The sequence below is a fragment of the Otolemur garnettii genome, unplaced genomic scaffold (assembly GCF_000181295.1).
Source record: "Otolemur garnettii isolate 467f Iridium unplaced genomic scaffold, OtoGar3 scaffold00019, whole genome shotgun sequence".
NCBI lineage: Eukaryota > Metazoa > Chordata > Mammalia > Primates > Galagidae > Otolemur > Otolemur garnettii.
Genome location: NW_003852414.1, coordinates 12,403,699 through 12,429,812, shown reverse-complemented (window position 1 = coordinate 12,429,812; position 26,114 = coordinate 12,403,699). Strand labels below are relative to the sequence as shown.

The 26,114-nt window shown below is 43.6% G+C and overlaps 1 protein-coding gene across 14 annotated transcripts in view; it reads left to right on the top strand.

Annotated features, from left to right (window-relative positions):
- MLLT10 (MLLT10, histone lysine methyltransferase DOT1L cofactor) overlaps positions 1-13,561 on the top strand; it is a 204,559-nt gene extending 190,998 nt beyond the window's left edge. For 6 of the 14 annotated variants that reach the window (XM_023511351.1, XM_023511350.1, XM_023511346.1 and 3 more), the window contains 6 exons: positions 1,477-1,665; positions 2,076-2,164; positions 2,296-2,657; positions 3,821-3,917; positions 9,446-9,649; positions 11,811-13,556. In XM_023511351.1, the coding sequence (XP_023367119.1) occupies positions 1,477-1,665; positions 2,076-2,164; positions 2,296-2,657; positions 3,821-3,917; positions 9,446-9,649; positions 11,811-11,855 (986 nt within the window). In that variant the 3' untranslated portion in view covers positions 11,856-13,556. Of the gene's footprint in view, positions 1-1,476; positions 1,666-2,075; positions 2,165-2,295; positions 2,658-3,820; positions 3,918-9,445; positions 9,650-11,810 lie in introns of those variants that run through there. The other 8 variants (XM_023511344.1, XM_012803354.2, XM_023511343.1 and 5 more) reach the window with 5 other exon arrangements.
- Positions 13,562-26,114: the final 12,553 nt, after the last annotated feature.

The window sequence follows — 26,114 nt, the reverse complement described above, 5'->3', positions numbered from 1 at the left end:
GGAAGACTGGCTGGCTCATACAAAATACACCTGTTAGCTGCTTTTTGTTTACAATTATTATAATTTACTTTATTTCTCCATTGTACTTTATTCTTGTTATTTACTAAAATACACGAGCTCATCTTCTCTTAGCTTAATTGCTTGAAGAAAGCTTGCTTACCTCTAGACAATGTATTTTTAAAAAGGCATATAGTCAAATGTGGCTGGCTAGCTTCTTAATTTTACCATTTCAAGGAACAGTAATAATTATGAGTAATATATGCTTATCACATATTTGTTAAATTGCATGGTATATATTGTGTGTGCATATATGTTTAGTATCCTTATGATTTTAAGTATTAGGGCCATGGGTGGAAAATTCCAAAAAATCGGAGTTAGAACAAACAGGTGGTAGTTACCTGGAAAAGGATATATGTTTTTAGGGGAATATAGGTGAGTTTTCATCATGTTGGGATGTAAGCTTTTGCTGCTTTATTTCTTTAAAACATTTTGCTTATTGTTAGTCATGTGCCATAAATTGGTAATTTTATGAATGGTGCCCAGACAAAATATGCTAATTGTGAGGAAATTCATGCTGGGATAATCCTTTAGACATGGTAGCTGGAGGACAGGTTTAGTGTAGTCTTATTGCATCTCATTTGGGCACACTAAATACTAAGATTTCTTTGTAGGATCTTGGAAATGAGGAATATAAAAATTAAATCCCTGGGAAACTACCATGTGTGTCTGTACCAGTAGATTTGTGTCTTCCAAAGGCCCTGAGGTCATATGAAATACAGTGTTTTGGTACAGAATTTGAGTGTCCATCACTGTGGCCTGATAGGAACACTTTGTGTTGTCAGTGGGGAGGTCCAAGTCATGGAAGGAATTGGAACAGTCAAGTCAGCCTATTTACAGAGGATGCGCCTTCTTCAGTAGCGAGGTGGCTGGGTGCACACACAGCGCTCCCTGCTGGGAGCCCTGCAGAGCAGCATGCTGAGCACCTAGAACTGGAGGATTACTGGCGGGTGTTGCATGCCATTCTCCTTTAAACAGAGCAACAGACACAAATGAGTGCTCCTTTGTGTGGTTTAAGGCTATTTGTGCAATCCTTTTGTCATTGTAAATATGACCTTAATGAAAAGTCATAGCTGGCACTCAATTTTTAATTAGGCTTTTATTTTGATGAAAATAAAATATCATGATTTTTGAGAATGGAAATTACCAGAACTTGGTGTATATATTTTTTGGTGTACTAGCGAAGTTGCCAGAAAATACATCTAGGAAAAATCTCTGCTATGCTTATAAAAGTACCAACATAAATATGACCTTAATATCTGTATGTAAATTTAGCAATAAAACCTAATGAGTTAGAGATATTTTATAGGTTTCTACTTTTCTGTTTTAACTTCTAAGGTTACTGATGCTATGTCCAAAAAATAACTTAGTTCTGTGTATGGACTTGTCATTATTAAAAACCATCCAAATATTTGCTAGTTTTAGGAATGCTGAAGTCATTACACCAACTTCAAGTTGAAAACCGAAGATTAGAAGAACAAATTAAAAATTTGACTGCCAAAAAGGAACGTCTTCAGCTATTGAATGCACAGCTTTCAGTGCCTTTTCCAACAATAACAACAAATCCTAGTCCGTCTCATCAAATACATGCATTTTCTGTACAGACTGGTAAGTATTAAAATATTTATTTTGTATCTGAGGAAAATAGGATAGTCTTGTCAATGTTATTTGCATAATAAATTAGTAGTAGTCACCAGTTATATGAAGATATAGAAAAGGAATGATAGGTTATTTTCGAAGGGCATAAAGAATGCTTCTGAGTGATCAACTTGAATTTGTTCTGACTTCTTTAGTACACACTTTGGTAAAATTTGTTAAAATGTGTAATGATGTTACTGATTTACAGCTATGGTATTTAATAAAGATGTATGTGTAGATTTTTTTCTTAGGAATAAGCAAGACTTAATATTTAAATGGTCTTGATATGAGCCCCAATATAAGCTTTTAAATAAGCCATTAATTACACATAATGTAATTAACAGGGTGAATTGGTTTCTTTTTGTCTTTCATTGTTCTAGCTCCTACTACTGATTCCTTGAATAGCAGTAAGAGCCCTCATATAGGAAACAGCTTTTTACCTGATAATTCTCTTCCTGTATTAAATCAGGTAATTTTTGTGTGGTTATTTTCATTTGTTTTACTTGTGAAAATAATATTTCCTTAAAAGGTTTAAAAATCATTTTAAGCAGTTTTTGCTGTATTCTTTACAACTTAAGTGTCTGTTCTTTCTTGCACTAGGACTTAACCTCCAGTGGACAAAGCACCAGCAGTTCTTCGGCTCTTTCTACTCCACCTCCTACTGGGCAGAGTCCAGCTCAACAAGGCTCAGGAGTTGGTGGAGTTCAGCAGGTCAACGGAGTGGCAGTAGGGGCACTGGCTAGTGGAATGCAGACTGTAACACCCACCATTCCTGCCGTGTCTGCAGTGGGTGGAATAATTGGAGCTTTGCCAGGTAACCAACTGGCAATTAATGGCATTGTGGGAGCTTTAAATGGGGTTATGCAGACCCCTGTCACAATATCCCAGAACCCTACCCCTCTCACCCACACTACTGTGCCACCAAATGCAACACATCCAATGCCAGCCACACTGGCTAACAGGTAAGAAGCTTAAATATATTTTCAGATTTTAGTGCAACATAGTATCAATGTTGTTTGTGCTTTAGATAAGAGTATATTTATAAGGAACACATTAAAGATCCCTAAGAAAAAATCTACCAAAATATTTTAAACAAAGTGTATAATACCCAGACTGTATTTTTGAAACTTAAGTAATTCAGGTTAAAAGAAAAGTAAGTTGCTTTTAATAACAGCATTAAATACATTCTGTACTGAAAATTTCAGTCTTTATCTGTGATGTCTATTTTTAAATGTTGGTTTTTCTTACTTGCATATTGCATTCATCTATCATAAATTCTGAAGAAAGGTGATACTATAGGGGAGGTCACATATGAATATTGGTTTCTGTTAGCCGGGTTTGGTGGTGCATGCTTGTAGTCTTAGCACCTTGGGAGGCTGAGGTGAGAGGATTGCTTTAACCAAGGAGTTGAGGCTGCAGTGAGCTACGACTGGGCTGCTGCACTCTAGCCCAGGAAACATAATGAGACCCTTGCCCTCCTACCCACAAATGGCTTCTTCAACTGTGTGATTTTTAACTTTCTAATCAAAAATTGTGTTATAAGACAAAGGTCAAATACTTGTCTTGATTCTAGGAAGTGAGACTGACTGGCTTCATTGTACTGGAATTTTATTTGAATGCTTGTTCAAAACTAGGGGACTAAAGCCCTGTTATGAAACATACTGTTGGGGAATAAATAATTTTCGGTGGATCTGCAATGGGTACTATTTCCTTCATGGGTGCTTAGTTTTCTCATTGGGATTATTGAAGGTTAGGCCAAATCTATTAGGAGCTTGGATTCTTTGTTTTAAATATGTGTTTACTTAGTGTGGGTTAAATTATCCTTGAATAATTAAAAAACAAATTAACTGCTTGTTATAAACACATGTAAATTTATATGCCATGAAATAAGTTAGTACCCATTTGTTTTATAATAAAAGAACTTTCTTGACAATGTGAATTATTTACTGTATACATGAATATATAAAGAGAAATAATATGTACATAATTGTTTTCAAAAGTCATGATGAAAACCATTACTTGTTAATTTATTAAACATCAAAATGAAAAGTTGTCTTTCATTTTATATATTTTTTTAAACAACAGAGGTATGTAGTAGAAAGTAAGACTTTTAATCATTTTTCAGTGCCTCAGGACTAGGATTACTTTCTGACCAACAAAGACAAATACTTATTCATCAACAGCAATTTCAGCAGTTGTTAAATTCTCAGCAGCTCACACCAGTAAGTTCTTCCTTTCAATAATATTTAATTTTTATTAGGAACAAGTGTTCTGAGCTACAGTTGATTAGTCACCACGGGTATACATTGCTCCTTTGTGAAATAACATTATTGAATGCCATGTTGTATGGTCTGTGGTACCTGGTATCACGTTCATTCATTAACATACACTTCAGAGCATGTGTCATGATGGCATTGCAGGCTCAGAGATACCACAGTGAGGCAGGTACAGTCTGAAAGGGGAGATGGGCGAGATGGAACATGTAGCTTTTGGCGGTGATGGATGCTCAGAAGTAGAGAGCAGGGTAAGGGGGAGGGCCCAGGAGGGGAGGCTCCACGTCTCTGAGGATGAGTCTGGAGCCCAGAGCTGAGTGAGAGCCTTTCACGGCTTCAGGGAGTCAGGAGAAAGTGCATCTGAGGTGGAAAAGGTCGGGGCGGGTTTGTGTTTGGGGAGGGGCCTTGTGGTGGTTAGGAGATGAAGAATGCTTTTTGTGGCTGTGGTAAGAAATTGTGGTGATCTATTTTTTGGAGACAGGGTCTTGCTTTGTTGCTTGGCAAAGGGCAGTGACATCATCGTAGCTTAGTGCACCCTCAAACTCCTGGGCTCAAGGGATCTCCAGCCTTCCAAGTAGCTGGATTACATGCTCTCACCACTGTGCCTGGCTGATTTTTTTTTTTTATTTTTAGCGGGTAGGAGGGAAGGCCCTGCTCTTGCTTAGGCTGATCTTGGAACTCCTGGCCTCAGGCAATCCTCTCGCCTTGGCCTGCCTTGGTGCTAAGATCCACAGGGCCTGGGATTCATTGACAACTTCAAACTTCATTGTTTTTAAAAAAAACAACCTTTCTATTATAGATATTTTCTTTTTTTTTTTTTTTTCTTTTTTTTTTTTTTTTTTTAGAGACTGTGTCACTTTCTTGCCCTCGGTAGAGTGCTGTGGCATCACAGCTCACAGCAACCTCCCAACTCCTAGGCTTAGGCGATTCTCTTGCCTCAGCCTCCCAAGTAGCTGGGACTGCAGGCTCCCACCACAACTATTTTCTTGTTGCAGTTTGGCCAGGGCCGTGTATGGGGCCAGCGCCCTGCCCACTGGGCCACAGGTGCTACCCTATAGATATTTTCAAGTATATGAAAAGTAAAGGATACTAAAGCCCTGTGTACCCATCATTCTGTCACCTAGCTATAATAATTACTCAATTTTGTTTATCTTGCCCCCCCCCACTTTTTTTCAGGATTATTCTCAGAATCGGAAGGTTTAGGGCAGGATAGTAACATGATAACTATAGAATATCAAGATGCTTGGGAAGGATGTGGCTAATGAACGTATTTACATTTTAAAGGATTAGTTTAGCTGCTGTATGGAGAGTATTCTGTGTGTGTTAGGAGGGAGGGCAAAGGTAGAAACAAGGATAGTGGTCCAGGCAGGAGGTGCTGGGGCCTTAACATAGTACTGTAGTGAACATTTGTCTGAAATTGCTGTATATTTTGAAGATAGAACCAATAAGACTCATTTGTAGGACATAGAAGAAAAGAACCCTGAACGATTAGGTATGGACTTTTACTGAGATTTGGAAGAACTGGATAAAACTAGTTCTGGAGAGAAAACAGGAGTTCCATTATGGACATAGTAAACTCGAAGCCTCAAGTTGAGATGTCAAAGTGGACAGTAGAAGAGACCATCGTGAACTAGGAGTCTACAGTCCCCGGAAGGGACACGGCTGGAGACAGAAAGCTGGCATCAGGGCTGCGTAGATGATGCTGAGAGCCAGCAGGTTCGATGCTGAGTCCTGGATGCCCTGAGGAAGGAGAGTGAGGCAGTCGAGGGTATTGAGGGAGAGTGGCCAGCGAGCTGGGAGAATAACAGAGTGGTGTCTTGAGCCAGGTGGAGAAAATGTTTCCAGGATGAGTTGGAGTCAGCTGTGTAAAATGCTCCTGGTAGGATAAGTAAGGATTGACCATGGCATGTGGTTGTCTGGAGACTTTTGGCAAGGGCAGTTTTGGTGCAATGGAAGTAACATCATTCGATGGAAGTAACATCATTCGAAAGGTTGAAAAAAAATGAGATGAGAAACAAAGTGGAATTACAGGCAGTTCAAGACATTATCCAGTAAAAAGCAGAGAAGTGGGCACCAAAGACAGACATGGCATGAGGGGGCAGTTTCTGTGTTCATCTTGAGTATGACAGCATATGTGTAAGTTGGTGAGAAAACTTCTGGAGAGGGAGGGAGGCCACGCTCTGGCCAAGGAAGAGGAGACGAGAACAGCAGCTTAGCAGAGGAAAGGCCGGGGGTTTTAGTGGAGAGAGGAGATGTGAAGTAGGTACCTTGGGGAAGGGAAGACTGGACCCCTCAGATGGGGCAGTGTCTGGCTCTGGTGCGTGGCAGTGCTGGCATCTGTGGCCAGGGACTTGGTGAACACAGTGGTGTCCCTTTGCCCGTCTCCCTTGCACACTTGATAACACATTGTTCAGTCAATATGGGGGTGGGAGGGTAAGCCTTTGTCATTTCTAAGACACGCTTATGTCCTTTCTTGCTTTAGTTTAAAAAAATGAGGTTATTAAATATGAAGTGTCCGATTTCCTTCCGTACAAAGGTTGACAGCTGAACTCAGTCTTTCTAACACGGTTTGCCTTGTGATTATCTTTCAAAAAATTTTTAGAGTAACTTTTATGAAACCCTGGATACTCAAAAATTAGTGTTATGTTTGAATATGAATGTGTTCCTTATGGATCCAAAGCATCACAGACAGCTCAGAATATCAAGATGCTTGGGAAGGATGTGGCTAATGAACACATAGTTCATCGATGGTTTGAGAAGTTCTGTTCTGGTGATTTTAACTTTGCAAATGAGCTACGTGAGCAACCTGAGACCAAGGTGGATAATGATGAGCTGAAAGCTGTGGTGGAAACGAATCTGTCTCAGCCTGCGTGTGAATTAGCAGCAAGGCTCCACGTTACTAATGCAACAGTACTGATCCATTTGAAACAAATTGGCAAGATAAAGAAGCTGTATGGATGGGTTCCACATGAATTAAATAAGCATCAGAAGAGAAATCAGTTTGAAGCTTGCCTCTTTTTGCTGTCATGATATAAAGGCAAGCCATTTCTACACCATAGTGTTATGGGTGATGAAAAATGGATTCTTTCTGATGATCACAAGTGTTGAGCATGATGATTAAAGATAAAGGGCCGAACATAACCCCAAACTGAATATTCATCCAGAACACTAAGGGTTGTCGGTTGGGTGGTCTGGCACTGGCATTAGCCACTACAGCCTCATGAAACCTGGTTGGCTGAGTACAGGGGATGTCTCCTGCACCTGCTTGGACGATGCTTCTGATTAAGCAGCAAGACTGGCCAATAAAGACAGGCCAGTGCACCCTTGGTCACACGTGGTGCACAGACAACGCTGCTCCAACTACAGAAGGTGGAAATGCTCTATCGTTCACTCAGTTCACCAGACCTTGCCCCAAATGACTACCACTTCTTCCAGGCTTTGGACTACTTAAAAGGAAAAATACTCCATTCTCAATAGCTGTGGAAAAGGCCTCTCATGATTTCATCACCACTTCCTCTCCAGGCTTCTTAGCTGCTGGCTGACACAAGTTACTGTTAAGGTGGCAAAACTGTGTCCATAGTTCAGGCACCTACTTTAATTGTACTGCTGTTTGTTTGAGATATAATGAACTTTTGGTTTGGAGTTAGTTGGACATTTCATATTTAATGACCTAAATATACTGAAAGCATTTATTTTGATTCTGAGTCATTATTTTCACTGTCACTGTTTTTACAGTGGTATAAAGATAAATATATAAATTCTTAAACACACTAAAATGTGATCTTGCTTTCTCATCTCTTCATCTTGATGAGGTACTAAAACTCAGTTTATTCAGGTGTCTCGTTAATCAGAATTTTGCTCTCATGATAATAGTTCATGCAGATATCACATGTCTATATTAAGGAATTTAGAGCACAAAAGTCAGAGACCATGAGAGAACTGAAGGGGTTTAAACTTTTTCCTGTATCAGTGAAGAGTGAGGGATAGAGTTTGTTGATTTACAAGCATCCAACTCTAAAGAGCCGAGAATATTATTATAAGCCAAATGTGCAGCTTCTGTCTACTCTTTGACTTTTCTTTCCCCACCAGTCACTCTCCTGGCTGTCTGCTTTCTGTCCTCTCCCAGATGACCTCTCTGTTGCTAAATCCAGTGGTCAGTTCTCATTCTTTTTCTTCCCTGATGTGGCAACAGCATGAGACAGAGCTAATTCAAGCTCTTCAAAACACTTCTCTCAGCTCCCAAGACGCCACATTATTTTGACTGTCTTCTTCCGTAACTGTTTATTCCTTTTTAGCCTCCTTCCCTGGCCCCCTCTTTGGTCTCTCTCCCCCACTCACCACAGAACGCCACCTGTGTGCTGATGTTTACAGCTTCATACGCTCAAATCCAACTGCTCAGTGAGTGTCTCCACTTGGGCATCTTAAAAGACATTTCAGACATAATGTGTCCAAAGCTGAACGGCCTCATTTCCCAACCTCAGGTGATGGGAACTCTATTCTTTAGCTGCTCAACCAAAAACTTTGCAGTCCCTTCTTTCTCTGACACCCACATTGACTCCATCAAGAAGTCCTAAAATCAGGTTGTATCTCTTCTCTGCTCAAAACCTCCTACTGGCCCTTTTACTGTAAGTAAAATATAGGCCAGAAACATCCCCACTCTGCACCGTGAGCCCCTCCCTCTTGCTCACTGCACCCCGGCCCCACTGGCTTCTGGGCTGGCCTATGTGCTCCTGGGGAAGCCTGGGCACTGCTTGGGTCATCGCCCTGGAATTCATTAATTCCAAGGCTTTGTCAGGGTGTTAACTTCTCTGTGAGAACTATTCTGACCAATCTCTTTAAAATTACAATCTGACATCCCCTTTTTCCCCACACCTCCTTCCTACATACTCTCTCCCATTTCCCTTTGCCCTCAGCAATAATCACGTCCTAACATTTTTGTTTATTTTCTTCCCCTGTCCCAATATGTCTCAAACATCTAAAACAGTGCCTGGTATACAGTAAACACTCAGTATGTGAATATCGTGAGTGGAATATACTACATTCGCTATAAAGAATAGTTCACAATTAGACCAAGAGAACATCCTTCTTGGTAGTCATGAATCATGAGAACAGAAGAGTTGTTTCAAGTCTGAACAGACGTAGGGAAGGGCTCAGCCCACACGATGCTTTCAAACCTGGGTGACCTGTGGCTTACCAAAGTTGCCGCACTGCTTGGTCATCATGTATGTAGTGGTCTCTAGTATTTGTGTGCCCTCTTTTGAAAATAAGCTGTTCACTGATAGACATTTTATAGGAGATGGTTACTATCTGGTGCAGCACATTTTCCTAGATGAGATACTTGTTTTCTTTCTTAGTGATGTGAATGTGACTTAGATTTAAATATCCAGTATAAAGCAAAGGAAACAGATGTGGCAGGCTTTCCTGACTGCTGAGTTCTGTGCTGGGGACTCATTTTCTCTCCTTTGTTTCTGCCTAAGGAACAGCATCAAGCCTTCCTGTACCAGCTGATGCAGCAGCACCACCAGCAGCACCACCAACCCGAGCTGCCCCAGCTGCAGCTCCCTGGCCCAGCACAGATCCCCATAAACAACCTTCTCGCAGGTGCACAGGCGCCCCCACTTCACACGGCCACCAACCCCTTCCTCCCCATCCATGCAGATGGCGCAAGTCAGAAGGTAACAGTAAGTATGTTTGTTTTATTGTGCTCCATGAAATTATGTAATTTGATTAAGCAGAGATTTTTAAAAATTTTATTCCTATTAAAAATTTATTCCCCTAATATTTTTTTCTTAAAACCAGTTGTTTGAGCAGCTGGATATTCTAAACACAGAGGACCTAAGCCAATTTATATCCTTCTAAATGTATCAGTTTGAATTTGTACATAAGGTTTGAAGGCTGTTTTATAATTTAGCAGTTTTCAAAATGAAAATGTTTCAGTTAGCAAGTCATATAGGACAGTCTAGTCCAAAGACTTGTTTTCTGAGCTTTGTTTAATTAGTTATAGAACCAGTCTGTATAATTTAAGAATATTTCTTATTTTCCTCCAAAGTACTTTTTAAAAGTAAATTATTTTAGAATAAAAAATATATAAATTTTAAGACAAGCAATCCAGTTATTCTACCAGTTCACTTTTCAAGAGAAATCACAATCACATTTGTAATGAAATTCATATTTTAAATTCTTTAATTTCATGTAAGTAAAAGCATTTATCTTTTCAAGGATACATACTACACATACAGTAGTACACATCTTAAGGCTTTTTTCTCTTTCCTATTAATTCTCCCCTTCAATTAGGTCTCCTTTACTGGAGTGTAAGTGTTTTCCCTAAATTCCAGTCAGGGCAGATTCCTGTAGGAAGGCTATGGGGCTCTGGATGGGAGACTGGACGTCAGGAGCAGGAGAGACCAGGTGGGACTTGGCAAGTCACGGTGTTTGCCATTTTCCATGACTTGGAAAGTTTTCTTTATTGTCCTTCAGAACTTTAGTTTGTGTTTAGTTATGAGAATTCAAATGTAGGATTATTGTTTTTCATTAGCTCTTCAATGCTTTGTTTGCACTCTTGTTTTGCTAACTTCCTGATTGTAAATATTGCCTTCATCACAAGCCTCACCATGTTTTGCTGACATGGGAAATTTCAGTGATGTTGTATTAATTTACGAACATTTTTGTACTCATTCACCCCCCTTAATGAGTTTATTCTTGTGCTAAAAAGTCAACTAGTTATAAGCTAACTTTTTGTAAGTTATACAATGTAGAAAGTATTTGATAGAAAAACCACAATAAATAACAAAAATAGAGTACTAATTAGCTAACGAGAGAAAGTGGGGCTGGGAGGTAGTATTTACTGAAATACCCCACCTCGTGCCAGGCTTCCTTGTTAGAGACAGTGGCATATGTCATTTCAGTCTTTAAAATGATAAGTCAGAACGTCATTTTTAATAGATTAGCAAAAGGACACTGAAAGACATTTAAACTCAAAGGGTAACGTGGGATCAGAACCTACAACTTTCTTAGTCCATAAAAAATTCATTTTCCTATCCAGGCGTTGTGGCAGGTGCCTGTAGTCCCAGCTACTTGGCAGGCTGAGGCAAGAGAGTCGCTTAAGCCCAAGAGCTGGAGGTTGCTGTGAGCCGTCATGCCACTGCACTCTACTAAGGGCAACATAGTGAAACTCTGTCTCCAAAAAAAAAAAAAAAATTTGTTTTCCATAATACCATGTTTCTGCTTTGGTGAAAAAGTTGATTTTGGAGGATGAATTATACATCCATTCCTGAGGCATTCTGTCCCTTAGATGAGCCTGCTCCTCCTCTGGTCTTGGGGTACTGCTGGATTTGATGTTTTTTTTTTTTTTTGAGGCAGTCTCACTGTGTCACTCTGGGTAGAGTGCTGTGGCGTCACAGCTCACAGCAACATCAAACTATTGCACTTAAGCCATTATCTTGCCTCAGCCTCCCAAGTAGCTGGGGCTACAGGCGCCCACTACAATGCCCAGCTATTTTTTGGTTGGAGTTGTCATTGTTGTTTGGCAGATCCTGACTGGATTCAAAACTACCATCTCTGGTGTATGTGGCTGGTGCCATAGCCACTGAGCTATAGGTGCCGAGCCTGGATTTAATGTTTTAAAAGCATTTACTCTCTAGCCTGAAGCAGCAGAGTGAGACTATCTCCTCCCGCCCCTCCCCCCACCCCCACCAAAGCATTTACTAGTGAATTCATGTCTATATATTGTTTTGGAAAGTAGCCATGCCAATTTACAGAAGAAAAGAAATAACCTGTATACACATTTCATCTCAGTTACGATTTCAATTTAGCTAATGCACCTGATTTTTGTTTTAATGGCAGAGACTTAGTGATAAAACTGGGCCTGTAGCTCAAGAGAAAAGTTGACACTTGAGAAACATCTAGCAGTTGCCTATCCTGCTGGTGTAGCACTTCGTCTGGCTGCGGTTGCAGTCCTATCACTACAGCTATGAAGAAATGCGACAAGAAACTCACTGCACAACAAAGGAGTCATTGCCACAAGGACATTCTTGTAAGGCTTTAATTTTCTTGTTGCTTTGTTGCACTGAAATGGAATCCCTATATTCCCTACCCCTCACCCAAATTTTTTAACTTGGAAAGAAAATTTAATAACTAACTTTTGTCAATGAAATAATTTACATGCAATGAGTTTATCAACCCAAGAAAAATTTAATATAGTTGGTGCACAACCAGTTTTATTATAAATTGGAGATATGAATCGCAAAACAGAAAACTTGGTCCATTTACAAGCTACTTGATTATATCATACAAGTTGGAAGATGAAATATGGCCTTTTGTTTTGGTTATAGTAAGCTTTCTCTGTGAATCAGATCTTAAAAACAAATTTCATGGAACTGTCCAATTTCTTCTCCTGGAGTTTTATTGATTTAATATTGCAAATATCCAGGTCATCAACTGGACTTGGCAATCTTTGTTTAAAACATTTCCTTTCTAATGGGATTTGGCCAATCTTGGTAATCAAGTTAGGATGGTAATACCGGCTTCTGCTAAATTATCAAATTTTCTTTTGATAATTGCTTTTTCATTAGTATTAAGACCTATTCATATTTTAAAGAAACCTTGAGTTAAGTGAGTTGTAAGGCTGCTGGGGGAACCAAATCAATTCAAAGCAAAAGACTTCTTTCAGAAGGAGGGGCCACTCTGGAAACCACGGGTAGGGTTTGGCCTAGTTCAAGTGCCTGTTCGTTCCTCCATTGTGTTGAGGCAGCGCGAGACAGCGCGCACAGTCAGCGCTTCATGAGCAGCAGGAACCCCCGCACTGGCAGCCTTCCCTATGCTTCCGCCTTTATTCAAAACTTTCTGTGCCACTGTAGATAGCTCAGGCAAAACTGTTACCTGGGTATTTGTCCACTAATGAGTCACAAGAAAGGAATGGATTTGGTGTAAAAATATCGGTTTCATTTAAACAAACTTTTCATTACTGACCATTAAGACAAAATAAAAATCCACTGCTACAGATCCTGGAGCAGGTGAAACTCCTATCACAGCCCTTCCACTTTGGGGAGCCACACTCTAGATGTGACAACATGGCAGAGAATACATTAAACAATTGGGGGATGTGATCATTGAACTGTTCTTAAATGTGTGAATTATTAGTGGAAAAGACCCAGCTGTAATTAGACCTCCACTGTGTACTTAGCTGGAAGAACATGTTAATTCTGCAATATGTCTCTTGGTTAAACATTGCACAGTTCTTACCTCATTTCTGTAAATAAAGTTTTGTGAATCTGTTTTGTATTGTGAAAAATTCATAAGATAACATTGATATTTTGATTTGTAATATTTCTAATTGGTAGATTTAACTGAAAAATAAAATTAATTTATTTTTATATGTTCAGGGGAATTTTAAAGAAAGTCAAATCTTTTGTAGATAATTTAAAAACATCAGTGTGGTTTATTTTACTTATTTAACCCACTGGTTGTTATTCTGTAACAATTTGTATAAATGGTAAATTTTGAATGTGTTGTTATTTTACCTAGATGTAAAATTCCACGTGTATTAAAAGAAAATGTACAAAGTTTTTGTTAATAAAATTTAATAATGTTTATAACTCTGTGCCATCCTAGTTTGGAGAGGCTGAAGGTCCTGAAGACGGCTGGGGACCTCACCTGTGTAGTCTGTTGGGGACATTCACATACTTCCACCTTGGAATAAGTGAAACTCTGCTTGTGAGTAAAGTCTACACAGCGTGCAGAGCAGTGTGCAGGCCTTGTGCTCAGAGGTCTGAGAACATCACCAGGGAAAGTGCTGTGAGCACTGCTGTGAGAGAGGAAACAGCCACAGGGAAGACAGAAGGAAAACAGATTCCAGGGGAGACAGTCATCACACTTGGTAGAGATTTGCTTCCTCTTGTGTCTGCAGTTAACTGGCTCTAACCAGAAGCATTCCATGAAAGAGAAGGCCAAATCCATTTAGTGTTTCTTGGGTCTTGGAAGCTTCAGAATTGCCTGTGGTGCTTTTCAAAAGTTTAAATGCTCAGGTTTTACCTCAGACTTAATTAAATCAGAATATACCGATCTGTGTAATTTGCTCCAAGTAATTAGGAGTTGAATGAACAAGAAAAACTGGTTCTAGGCGCTTAACTTTATTATGGAGTGAATTTTAGGTTCCCGGAGAGACTTTTTTATACACAAGGGAAAAATAATTATCTGACTTTCGAGAGTCTTGTCTCTCCCAAGGCTAAGGATTATCATTCCTCTAAAATGACAGGTGACTCTTCCATTAACTGGAACCTCAAGCTTTAAAGTCTGAGTAATTTCTCAACATGTCCTTTCTCTGGGCTGCTTGTTTGTGGTGCGGTCTTGGGGCCTGCACGTGCGCCTGCAGAGTGGGCCTCTCGCAGTCTAGTCCTGGCATGTGAGCATGTCATGGGCCAAGAAACAACAGCCACCAAGTGGAAGGAGGGAGGGCTGATCCCTGGGACTCTGGGGACAGTCACCCTCGCCACAACAGGAGACTTAGGTGCCTTAAAATGAAATCTAGTTTTGCTTTTATGTACTTTTGATAAGAAATCTCCATGAGACCGATATCATTCATTCACCTGCATTTTACTTTTTGTGAATGAAATATGGACACCATCTTTTTGTAGAAATTAAACTAGGCCTTTCAAAAGGAAATAGCTGTGAATTTTTGTTTTTTTTCTTTGCAGTTTTTGGCTGGGGCTGGGTTTGAACCCACCACCTCCAGCATATGGGGCCAGTGCCCTACTCCTTTGAGCCACAGGCGCTGTCTGCTGTGAACCTCTGTAAACATTAGAAATAATTTTCACTTGTTTTTCTTTTTTAGAGACAAAGTCTTACTTTATTGCCCTTGGTAGAGTGCTGTTGCATCCCAGCTCACAGCAACCTCCAGCTCTTGGGCTTAAGTGATTCTCTTGCCTCAGCCTCCTGAGTAGCTGGGACTACAGGTGCCTGCCACAACACTGGCTATTTTTTGTTGCAGTTTGGCTGGGGCCGGGCTTGAACCCACCATCCTCGGTATATGGGGCCTGCACCCTACCCACTGAGCCATAGCTGCCACCCAATAATTTTCACTTTGTTAAAAATTGATGTCACCCATCAGTCCGTCCCTCTCCCAGTTATTTGCAACAAAAGATCTCTTGCAAAATAATCACTGAATCAGGGTTATGCCCAGCAAGTATAAAAAATAAGCTAACACTAAATGCATACAAATCTACAGATACAGGAAAGGTTCCATGTAAGCCAAGTCCCCTTTGACAGCCCCGCTTTCTTACAGGTCCCGTTCACCTCCCACCTGGAGTCTGTGAAGGTCCTGTGTCCCTTCCAGCTGCCCCCACACTCCCTATCTCCACCTCCTAAATCTCTGGCTGCCCTGGGTCTGGGGTTCCACATTCACAAGAGTGCAGGACAAACACGGCGTCCACTTCCACCTCTGAGACTTTGACTACCGTTAGGTGCACAGCTGCCCCACAGAAGTTCATCACCTCCTCACTGCCTGAAATTCTCAAATCCACAAGCAGCTTCAAGGGGGCTAAGTTCAGTTTTCAAATGCTGTTCTCTACTCTTGACACTTCTGGTATCTTTCTGGTGGGATTAGTTCTAGGCCTTTGGTTGTGAGAGTCACAGCTCCTGCCCTCCAATGGGCCCCATCTGCTTCTGGGGGGCAGGTTGTCCCTGAATCCAGCATGCTGGCTGTCACTGAGGGTCCTCTGGATGGAGCCCTGCCTCACCCACTCTATTGCCTTCTCTGATCTGCACACACCTTGGGAGGGACTCAAAGTTTTCCCATCTTACAGGTAAGGAAGTTCAGGCTTAGAGAGGACGAGTAGTCGTGTAGCTCATACCTGTTAAGAGCGTGGATTGGCACAATTAAGAACAAGAATTATCTGAGGCAAGCAAGGAAGTGCCCAGTGACAACCTAGGGCTCCTCTGTACCTCCGGGTTCATCTCTGGGTGAGTGGGACTCAACCCGTCTGCACAGCTCTCGCTCCCACTCTCCCCACACTGCAGCAGAGGCAGCTGGAGCTAAGCTGTTCTTGAACATGGGGGCCGTGGCCTCTGAGGGCTCTGCCTGTCCCAGGGATAACCGGTAACTAGAAACTCAGACCACAGTGTAGCTTCAGTTGGAGTTTGGGATGCCCTCGGCTTTGTGTTAATTCACACTGTCATTCCCTGGTGCCTTCCCAAGAGACATGAGGGCATGTGAGTCTTGGTCCACTGCCATTGAGGCCCTGGCAGCACAGAGGGGACAAGGATGGGCCTAGGGAAGAAATGGGAGAAACCCTGGTGGAACTGGGCACGAGACTGGTCTGAAGTATTTAGCTGAGATCCATGGAGAGGAAAGGTAAGCTGAGGTCCCTTGGGGTTCGAGACTACTGAAGATGGGCCGGATGGAGGAGGGAGGGCACATCTCTCCCATGTGGAGGCTCTTTGGGGAATGGAATTAGCGCTGGGTGGCCCTGGCTCTGGGCTGGCAGGCATGTGTGGTTCTCACATCACTGCTCCATGGAGGCACATTCCAAGTCTGTGCTCTGGCTATTTCAGCTATTAGGGAAGCTCCTGGGACAGTCCTCAGAGGGGAGGATTCTGCTGTCTTTGGGCAGGGGCTCTAAAACCAGGAAGTTGACTCTTCAAACTAAACCAGTGCAGTCACCAGGGTGGGGAAGGGTAGTGAAGAAGGAATCTGAGCAGGAGCCAGGGGAACTCCAGGATGATTGACATCCACCCCCTTCTCCGAAGGATGAGAGTCTGCACCAAGTTGGGAAGACACGCTGGTTAGCAGGATTGAAGCGGTGGGGCTGAGCCTCTCGGACCCAGTACTGCACATTTGGCTATGTGACAGGAGCGTTTTGTTGGCTGGGGAGAGGTGCAGGAGTCATACGACAATGGCTATGAAATGGGTCCAAAGTCATCTAGGGTGACAGGGTCTAATGTTCCCCAATTTCTGCCCCCAAGCTCCTGATTGTGTAAAAGCCAACATCAGTCAGCTCAGCCTGCTTTCACCAAGCTTCATAGTCTGGGTGGCTCGATCCACAACAGAAATTTACCTCTCAAAGTTCCTGGAAGCCACAAATCTGAGGTCAGGGCACCCACAGGGTCAGGGAGGAGGGCCCTATTCCAGGTGGCAGATGGTAGAGGACAAGAGAGCTCTGGCCTCCTACAAGGGCACCAATCCCTTTCCTGGGGGAGTTCCGTACCCCTGACCTAATTACCTCTCGAAGGTCTCATCTTCTGATGCTACCACCTTGGAAGCTGTACTTTTTTTTTTTTTGAGACCGTGTCACTGTCACCGTGGGTTGAGTGCCCTGGTGTCATAGCTCATAGTAACCTCAAACCCTTGGGGTCAAGCAGTCCTCTTGCCTCAACCTCCCAATTAGCTGGGACTCTAGGCCAAGTCCAGCTAGTTTTTCTATTTTTAGTAGAGATGGGGTCTCACTCTTGGTCAGGCTAGTCTCCAACTCCTGAGCTCAGGGGATCCTCCTGCCTCAGCCTCTCGGAGTGCTAAGGTTACAGGCATGTGCCACCTTGCTTCGCTTGGAAGTTATAATTTCAGCACATGATTTTTTTGGCAGGAGGACACACTCAGTCCACTGCAACTGACCTCATAGTTTGCAGCAATAAACACATTTTACTTTTGCTATGGACAAGAAATTAATTTTTTTGCTGATCAAGTTTGTTTTCCCTGTAATTCTAATTGACACACCTGGTATTTTTTACTTGGCTCATTTAACAAGCGGACGGATTATCAGGAGGTTTTGCATCTCAGCGTCCCTGGCCTTTCTGGTTCTGCTGGTCTCCTCCCAGAGCCAGCACGGACAGTGGTTTTCTGTAGCTGAACTGTACAAAATGCAGAAATCGCTAAAGAAAACAAGGTGCCATTTTCTTGTGAACTCTTAGTCCAGTGCGGTCGTTTTCCTGGACTGACCAGCAGAACAGCCTGGAGATCGGTCCCCACTGTGCAGGGACTCTCCATCCTGGACCCAAAAAACCAAAGCCTCTGGAATGTGATCCCTGAGGTGGGGTCTTCTGTGCAGCCCAGATTAAGGTTCTAAACTTGAGGGTTCTCCACCCAACTGGTGTCCCCTTTGCCTGTCAGGCTGCTCCTGTGTCCCTGAGCTGAGAGGTTGCTGGCATGGAGAGCCCCTTCTGGCTGTGATACCTTGACATTTTGATCACAGGCGTAAATGCCTGGGCTCTAATTTCACTGGGGATGCGAGGAAGGCTCTGCAGGGCCCAGGCCTGGAAGCTGTGGGCTGAGCTGACTGCAGCAGGAGACCTGGGACCTGACCCTTCCTGCCCTGGCACTCTTTCTGCTGTGCAGTTTCTTAGGTTCTTGGAAGATTCCTGAGACTTCCTTCTGACCAATGACCTGCTTTCCTCCTTAGTTAGACTGGTGCTTGCTCTCCATGTCAGTTCTTTTTCAGTTTGATTTTTAAAATCACAAACTCAGACCAGGAAGACGCCATCTCTGGGCTCAGGAAGGCCCACATCCCCTAAGCCCCAGAGAAGGATGGCGATGGAACTGTCTCTCCTGGCTCCAGCCCACTCCCCTGCACCCCTCTGCCAGATGGGGGACAGTGGGGCACAGGGTTTGAACCAGAGCAGGTGGCAGTCACTGGGGGGACACAGTTCTGACCTGGTGCCTCCCATCCTGCCCTAAACCAGAATTCTTCCATTCAGCAGTGCCAGCCCCAGGCAAAAGTGTCCACATCCAGTTTTTAAATACCAGTTTTCACAGAACAGGAAGAGTAGCCAAAAAGATTCCCAGCAGAGATTTCTTAGGCTACCTCTCTTAATAAGGAAACCAGCAGCGATGGACACCCAGCTGCACTATGACCTGCACCATGGCACCTGTTTGCAAAGCAGATTGGAACCAGGACAATTTGGCATAAACTAGGTTTTTTTTTTTAAAGAGACAGTCTCACTTTGTCGGTAGAGTGCCATGGTGTGACAGCTCACAGCAACCTCCAGCTCTTGGGCTTAGATAATTCTCTTGCCTCAGCCTCCTGAGTAGCTGGTACTAGACTACAGGCACCCGCCACAATGCCCGGCTATTTTTTGTTGCGGTTTGGCTGGAGTCAGGTTCAAACCTGCCACTCTCGGTATATGGGATGCCCTACCCACTGAGCCACAGGCACAGCCCAACTACTAAGGTATTTTTAATCAGCAGTTTTACAAAGTATTTCTTTTGAGTAATGACAGAAGCATTGGAAGAATGTTTATTTTCCCTTATGCATTAGGCCACAAAAAATAGAAGGGTGACTCCACCATTGCCACAAAATTTGCCAGTCTTGTATGTGAGGCAGGATGTCGCTGCAAACCACCTTAATCAGAGAGCCCAGGAGATGATGATCAGGCCCCTCTCACCCTCAGTTTGGGGCCTGCTCCTTGCAAGGTCTGGAAGGCAAGAGGCAAGTAGTCACCTTGCTCACAGCAATCCCTGCAGCTTTTCCTCCAGGCCCCTGCGACAGCCTCTGAAGGGTGGGGACACTGAGGGCATGAGGCAGAGTGACCTGGCCCTGCTGGAAGGTGCTTTTTGGAACCCTGTTTAATGGGGCTCTGAACGTCCTGCAACTGGCACAGGTACCAACCATTGGCATTGGCAGTGCCACCTCCTGGGCAGGGGTGAGGCCGCCCAGCCCTGCCCTCCCCCTACCTTCCACACTGGGCAGGCAGCCCCAGGGGAGAATGATGTAACTGTTCAGTTTTACAGCCTGCTCATTCAGCTCCTCATGAATCAGACCCAGGCTGGAGGCCAAGCAGTTCACTCAGACCGAAGACTGGGTCATTGCCAAGACACAGGCTGGCTCTGAGCTACAGGTGAAGCCGAGGTGGAACCATCCTATGGTGAGAACACATGCAGCTTTTTGCCACAAAAAAAGACTCCAAACCAATTCCCAACATTCCCTGTGCCAGCTGCAGGACATTCAGAGCCACACTGAACAGGGTTCAAGAAAGCAAACCAATTCCCAAGACTGATGCCACCCCTGCCTGCTGGGACAGTCTGCAAGGGCTTGGTGGCCTTTTTGGATCCTGGAATCTGCCCTGCAGAGGGAATGGTCACCCAGGGATGACCTGCCTGCTGCCCTGGGCTTGGCCCCCCATCCATAGCATCCCCTGCCTGGCACGAGATCACCACACCTGCAGACTCAGGAGCGAAGTTACAAAGGGAGGCCTGAGAGGAAAGCTGGTATTCATTTGCAGCCTGGTATTTGCAAGCTAGATTTGTTTGGGGACCATTAATGGGGGGAGGGTAGAGGCTTTATAAGTTTTGGATGGGGCAGCGCCTGTGGCTCAGTGAGTAGGGCACTGGCCCCATATACTGAAGGTGGCGGGTTCAAACCCAGCCCCAGCCAAACTCCAACAAAAAATAGCCGGGTATTATGGCGGGTGCCTGTAGTCCCAGCTACCTGGGAGGCTGAGGCAAGAGAATCACCTAAGCCCAAGAGATGGAGGTTGCTGTGAGCTGTGATGCGACAGGACTCTACTGAGCACAAAAGTGACTGCAGCAGCCCAGTGCAGGTGCCTGTGGAGCTGGGGGGTGACACAGGTGTTTCCCAAGGGGACCTGGGTGACAGGTGTGGCTTTCATCCTCACTTGTGTTCACTGCCTCCCCACAGAGAGTCTCTCACTTCCCCACCATGATAGATGGCTACTGTCACCGCCTCTGGACAAGGTACTGCTCTGGAGACCACACAAGTCCCTTTACCCAGCCAGGCCCAACTCTTACTTCAGGTTAACTCCTCAGCTGCCGAAGTCCCCAGAAAAGGAGATGCCTCAGGGAACAGGCTCCCTCCTGGTGGCAGAGATGGTGGCAGAAAACCAGCCTGAAGGCTGGGTGCAGTGGCTTATACTTGTAATCCTAGCTGGGAGGCTGAGGCAGGTGGATTGCCTGAGCTCTAGTTCAAGACCAACCTGAGCAAGAGCGAGATCCCCATCTCTAAACAAATAGCCAGGCATTGTGGCGGGTGCCTGTACTCTCAGCTACGGGAGAGCCAGAGGCAAGAGGATTGCTTCAGCTCAAGATTTTGAGGTTGTTGTGAGCTATGATGCCACAGCACTCTACCCAGGACAATAGAGAGTGAGTCAGAAAAAAAGGGGAAAAAAAGAATACCAGGCTGAAGCTTCATCCTGAGTTGTGAGGGCAGTGGGCAAGTCAAGGTTCCATCCTACTTGTGTTTCCCACAGCACCTCTGGACCCCAGTGGGTCTCTAGTAACACTGAGAACCCAGAAATCAGTGATGGAATTGGGGGAGGTTGAGAGAGAAACCCACCCATTTCAGGGTGCCTTTAGTGAAAAGGAGACTTGTCAGGGCCTGGGACTGGCCAGGCCTCGGGCCCGGCTTAGGTAGGTTCCGGACGCAGACCGCTAAGCTACCTTGCTCAGGAACAGTTTCTTTTAGGTGCCTGAGGGCTATCTACTTTAGCTAGAGAGAGAGAGGGAGAGAGAGAGTCTTAGAGTAAAGCAGTCTTCTTAGCATAGATAGATCTTACTCTTTAGCAGAGCTTGGTAATCTTCAGCAGAGAGACATGGTGCTGGCGTCCTGCAGGCAGGAGAGGAGACAGTAAGCTAGTCCGCGATAGAAAGTGCAAGCTCCCCGACCATCTTCTCCTCCAGCCTAATACAAGGCTGATCTCGTGCTTCTCCACACCACAGGTGTAGAGACTGCCAATTCACCCCGCTCTCATCTCGCGAGCTCTCATGCTTGCTAAGTCTCTCTCCGTGCCCTTTCACCAAGTGTTCCATTATTGAGCTATACAGGTGTTTCTTATAACTCTCACTCCTCCTAGCCATAAGCTATACGGGCTGCTCCATTTCCCCCCTTTTTTATATACAAACAAAATAATTTGTGATGTGGTAAGGGCAGTTCTTCCTGTTATCTGGCCCTTTTCTTGCTAGGCAAAATACGGTAATTGTCAAAGTTCAGAGTTCCAGGTATGGTATGAGCTCTTTAAATGAGGAAGCCCAATACAGATGTAAACTATTAGCAGCTACTAGAGAAAAGTGATGATTGTGATGTTAATTCCCTTAAAGGTCTTTTTAAACTGAGAAAACAGAAAATCTTTGCTGAGAGGTTTACCGTATCTTTAACTGTACAAACTTTCCTTTGATATTTACTTAACAGAGGAACAAAAGATAACACTTTCCTTGCAATCTTTGCAAGCAAGGATTTTTCTCACTATTCCGAAAGCTTTGCTACTTGCAGTCCTAAATCTACCCTTCACAGATCTCAAAAAGACCGTTACTCGTAAACTAAGGGTCTCACACTTCACAGTTCCTTGGTAGCGGAGTTTTTCCTGCTTTCAAGCTGCTTTTCCAGCGGAATTTTTGCTAATTGATTCCAGACTCTTTTTTCAAATGGAGCTTCCTAGCACAAAGGTGGTTTAACTCCTAGTTACTCTTCCCTCCCTTTGTTCTCCCTCTCATAATCTTCCTAAGGAGTCACTTGTTTCAGAGAGTCCCTTTCCCCTTTGGGCTGTGTCCAGGCTCTTTAGCTGGACCCAGTTATTGTACACAGACGCTGATGAGAGGTGGGTTACCCCTTCACCACGCAGGATAACCTAATATTCCACAAACATATTTAATCTAATTATCCTCCATCATCATCCATTGGTCTGATTTACTCAGTTTTATGCTGAGGCACCACAGGTTTAACCAAGCTGGCAGAGTGCTCCCATGGCATAGAATTGTACTGTTTTTCTGAGAATAGTTTGAAATGAAAATATTAAAGAAACTGTTTTAACTTCTTTCATTTACCAGTGGGTCCTGATTCTGGCCCAACTGATAATTTCCCTACAATAAAGATGTTCCATCTCTATCAAATTGAGAATGGCATTCGTTTGCCCAGTGAAAGCCTTTTTTTACACTCAGGACATACACCTGGAGGTTTACATGCTCTTTGTTCCTTTTCTTAACATTTGGCGTTCTTTTCCCTTTTAAACGCTCTTTTTTCTTACGGCCTAGCTTCCCACATTCATGGCATTAGATGTTAACTGGGAGATTTACCCTCTGATCTTCCAGCTACCCAATTTGAGTTGTCACGTCAATATAGCATTTACCTGCATCTACTATAAGATTATTCATCTGATCACTCAACTGTTTTATATCAGCTGCCATGATAATCTTTAAGCTGTTCCATCTGATACTTCAAATGTTGTATCTAATTTTCCATTATTTTTCTCTGACTTTCTTTCAGCCTTCTCCTTTTCAATTCTTAGAACCTTTGGCTGCCTTAAAGGAACAGGAACTCCTTAGCTGTTTCCTTTTACTCTGGAGTCTTAGTTTTACAAAACCTCACTTCCTCTATTTCTTTACCAGCCCCCTCAATCTACCTCACTTTTCTTTTTAAACAGAACTCTTAACTGCCAAAAAGGGATTCGGGGCGTCGTTCTCTCAAAAGCTACTTCCTGCTGGCAATGGGCGAAGATACAGGGCAAGGCAGTTAGAAGTTCTCTGCCCTAACCTAGTAAACTCTCGTAATCTATTCCCAAACTTTTCTCTTCGCTGTTTTACTGAAGGTTCTTCTTACCGCCGAGGCTAAAGGCTTGTTTGCTAAAGGTTCTTATCTCCTAGTTCTAGCTTTTTTCTTTCCCTCTTGTCTAAAGGCTTTTTTCTGCCCCCTTTTTCCCCAGCTGCTTCCCAGAAGATGCTAAAGGCTTTTATCGGCTTTTTTCCCCACAGAAGTAGTTAGAATTTGGAAAGAGAAAATGTAGGAAAGAGGAGAAACCAAATGAGAAAGGCCTGTTGTTGGCTGTCTTTCTTAGATATTTCTTTTCTCTCTAAATATATTTCTCTTCTTTTTCTTATTTGCTAAAGCTTATTTCCCTCTTGGTCCATGTTCAGTGAATCCTGCTCACAGCACCATTTGTCAGTGGCGTTCACTATCTCGCTTCTGACACCCCTTGTCAGGACCCGGGACTGGGCAGGTCTCGGGCCAGCTTAGGTAGGTACCAGACGCGGACCGCTAAGCTACCTTGCTCAGGAACAGTTTCTCTAAGGTGCCTGAGGGCTATCTACCTTAGCTGGGGAGAGAGAGAGAGAGAGAGAGAGAGAGAGAGAGAGAGAGAGAGAAAGAGAGAGTCTCAGGGTAAAGCAGTCTTCTTAGCATAGATAGGTCTTAGTCTTTAGCAGAGCTTGGTAATCTTCAGCAGAGAGACATGGTACTGTCTTCTGCAGGCAGGAGAGGAGAGAGACTCAGAGCGAGTCCGTGATAGAAAGTACAAGCTCCCCAACTGCCTTCTGCTGCCTAATATAGGGCTGATCTCGTGCTTCTCAACACCACAGGTGTAGAGACTGCCAATTCACCACTGCTCTCATCTCGCGAGCTCTCATGCTTGTTAGGAGAGCTAAATCCCTCTCCAGCTAAATCTCTCACCTTTCACCAAGGTGTTCCATTATTGAGCTATACAGGTGTTTCTTATAACTCTCACTCCTCCTAGCCATAAGCTATATGGGCTGCTACAGAGACTTAATGGCAGATACTCAGAGTGTCACCAGCAGCACAGCAGAGAGACCTAAGGCTGGGCTCAGGGACAGAAGAGAGAGGGCCTGTGTAGCCAGGACAGTCTCTCTCCTTGTTCCTCTGTGGGTACCCATTTCATTCTTGGTGGCTTCATTGCTGATGTGGCCAGCAGCAAATGTATAGTCACCATCTCCTGGCCCCACCAGGACAAAAGATCTGGGATAGAAGCTACTGCTCTGGTGCCATCCTGGAACTGGCTTCACTTGTTCTTGGGGAAAGGGTGGTGAGCACTGCTGGATCATGTGACAGCACCAGGGTAGCCCTTCCTCTCTGTCCTCCTGGCTAGGCAGGTGCTGAGGCTGACAGAGCTGTTGCTCCATGTTGTGGGCAGTCCAGCGAATGCCAGGTGACCCGCAGGACATGGTACAGGTTGAACATCTCTACCTTAGTCTGAGAAACCGAAATCCAAGATGCTCCATGATCTAAAACTTCTTGAGTTGCCAACACGATTACCACAAGAGGGAAATTCCACACCTGGCACCTGTGCCTTCTGATGGTTTGATGTACATAAACTTTATTTCATGCACAAAATAATAAAAAATATTGCATTAAATTACCCCTGTAATATTCTGAATTAAAAAAAATTACCTTCTTCCTATGTGTATAAGGGACATATGAAACCTAATAAATTTCATGCTTAGACTTCCGTGCCCTCCCAGAGATATCGGTCATTATTATATGCAAATATTCCCTAATCCAAAAAAGAAAAAAAAAACAAACCCAAAATACCAAAATCCAAAACACTACTGGTCTCAAGCATTTCAGGTAAGTGGGGATCAACCTGTGATCTGCTTTTTCACTTTTCAACTGCCCTTTTTAGACCCAGGTAGCTGTGTCTACACTCAGGGAGTCACCAGCAGCTCCTTCCCACCATCAAAGGGCCTAGCCACATCCACTTCTAGCAGAGCCCTGCCCTCAGCCAGCCAACCCTCTGCCAAGAACTGTAACCTCATTTCAATCTTCAGAGGAAAATGAGGTCTTTACAGATACACTGTCATAATTACCATAATGTAGGTAAGCAAGTGCTTTACCCAACTACTTTCAAGTCCTGACGAAAGGACAGATTTAAAAGGAAAGTTTAGCTGATGGGGACGGTTCAAACACAACACAAAAGACTCAATACAAATCTATAGGCCAAATAGCGATTTTAACTCAGGCATCAAACAAGACCCAATTTTATCAGTTCCTATCTGCATGTTCTCTGGAAATTCTCTCAGTTGGGAACATATTTTTACCAGGTAGCCCAAACTTAGAGTTTATTACTTGTTCATTTAGGGTTTTTCCTGAACATATTTAACAATAAAGACCTCGCTTTGCTCTTAGCTGACCAGCGCCATATCAGCCTGGCTTTTTTCTCACCAAGCAACTTCATCCTGCTACTCAGCCCCCAATACAGACATGAATGCTGGGTTCTTTGGTCATGGATTTCAGAAAAACACATTAAGTTAGAAGTCATATACATTAGTTTGCTGACATGTTCCTTCAGAGACAACTATGTGCCTGATCAGTGGAAAGCACTATTTATTTGTTCCCCAGGAAGTAAACTTTGTAGTAATGAGAAATAATCTAAAGAATGCCCAAATCCCTTTCCCAAGGCAGTATTTGTTTAAACAATATAGCA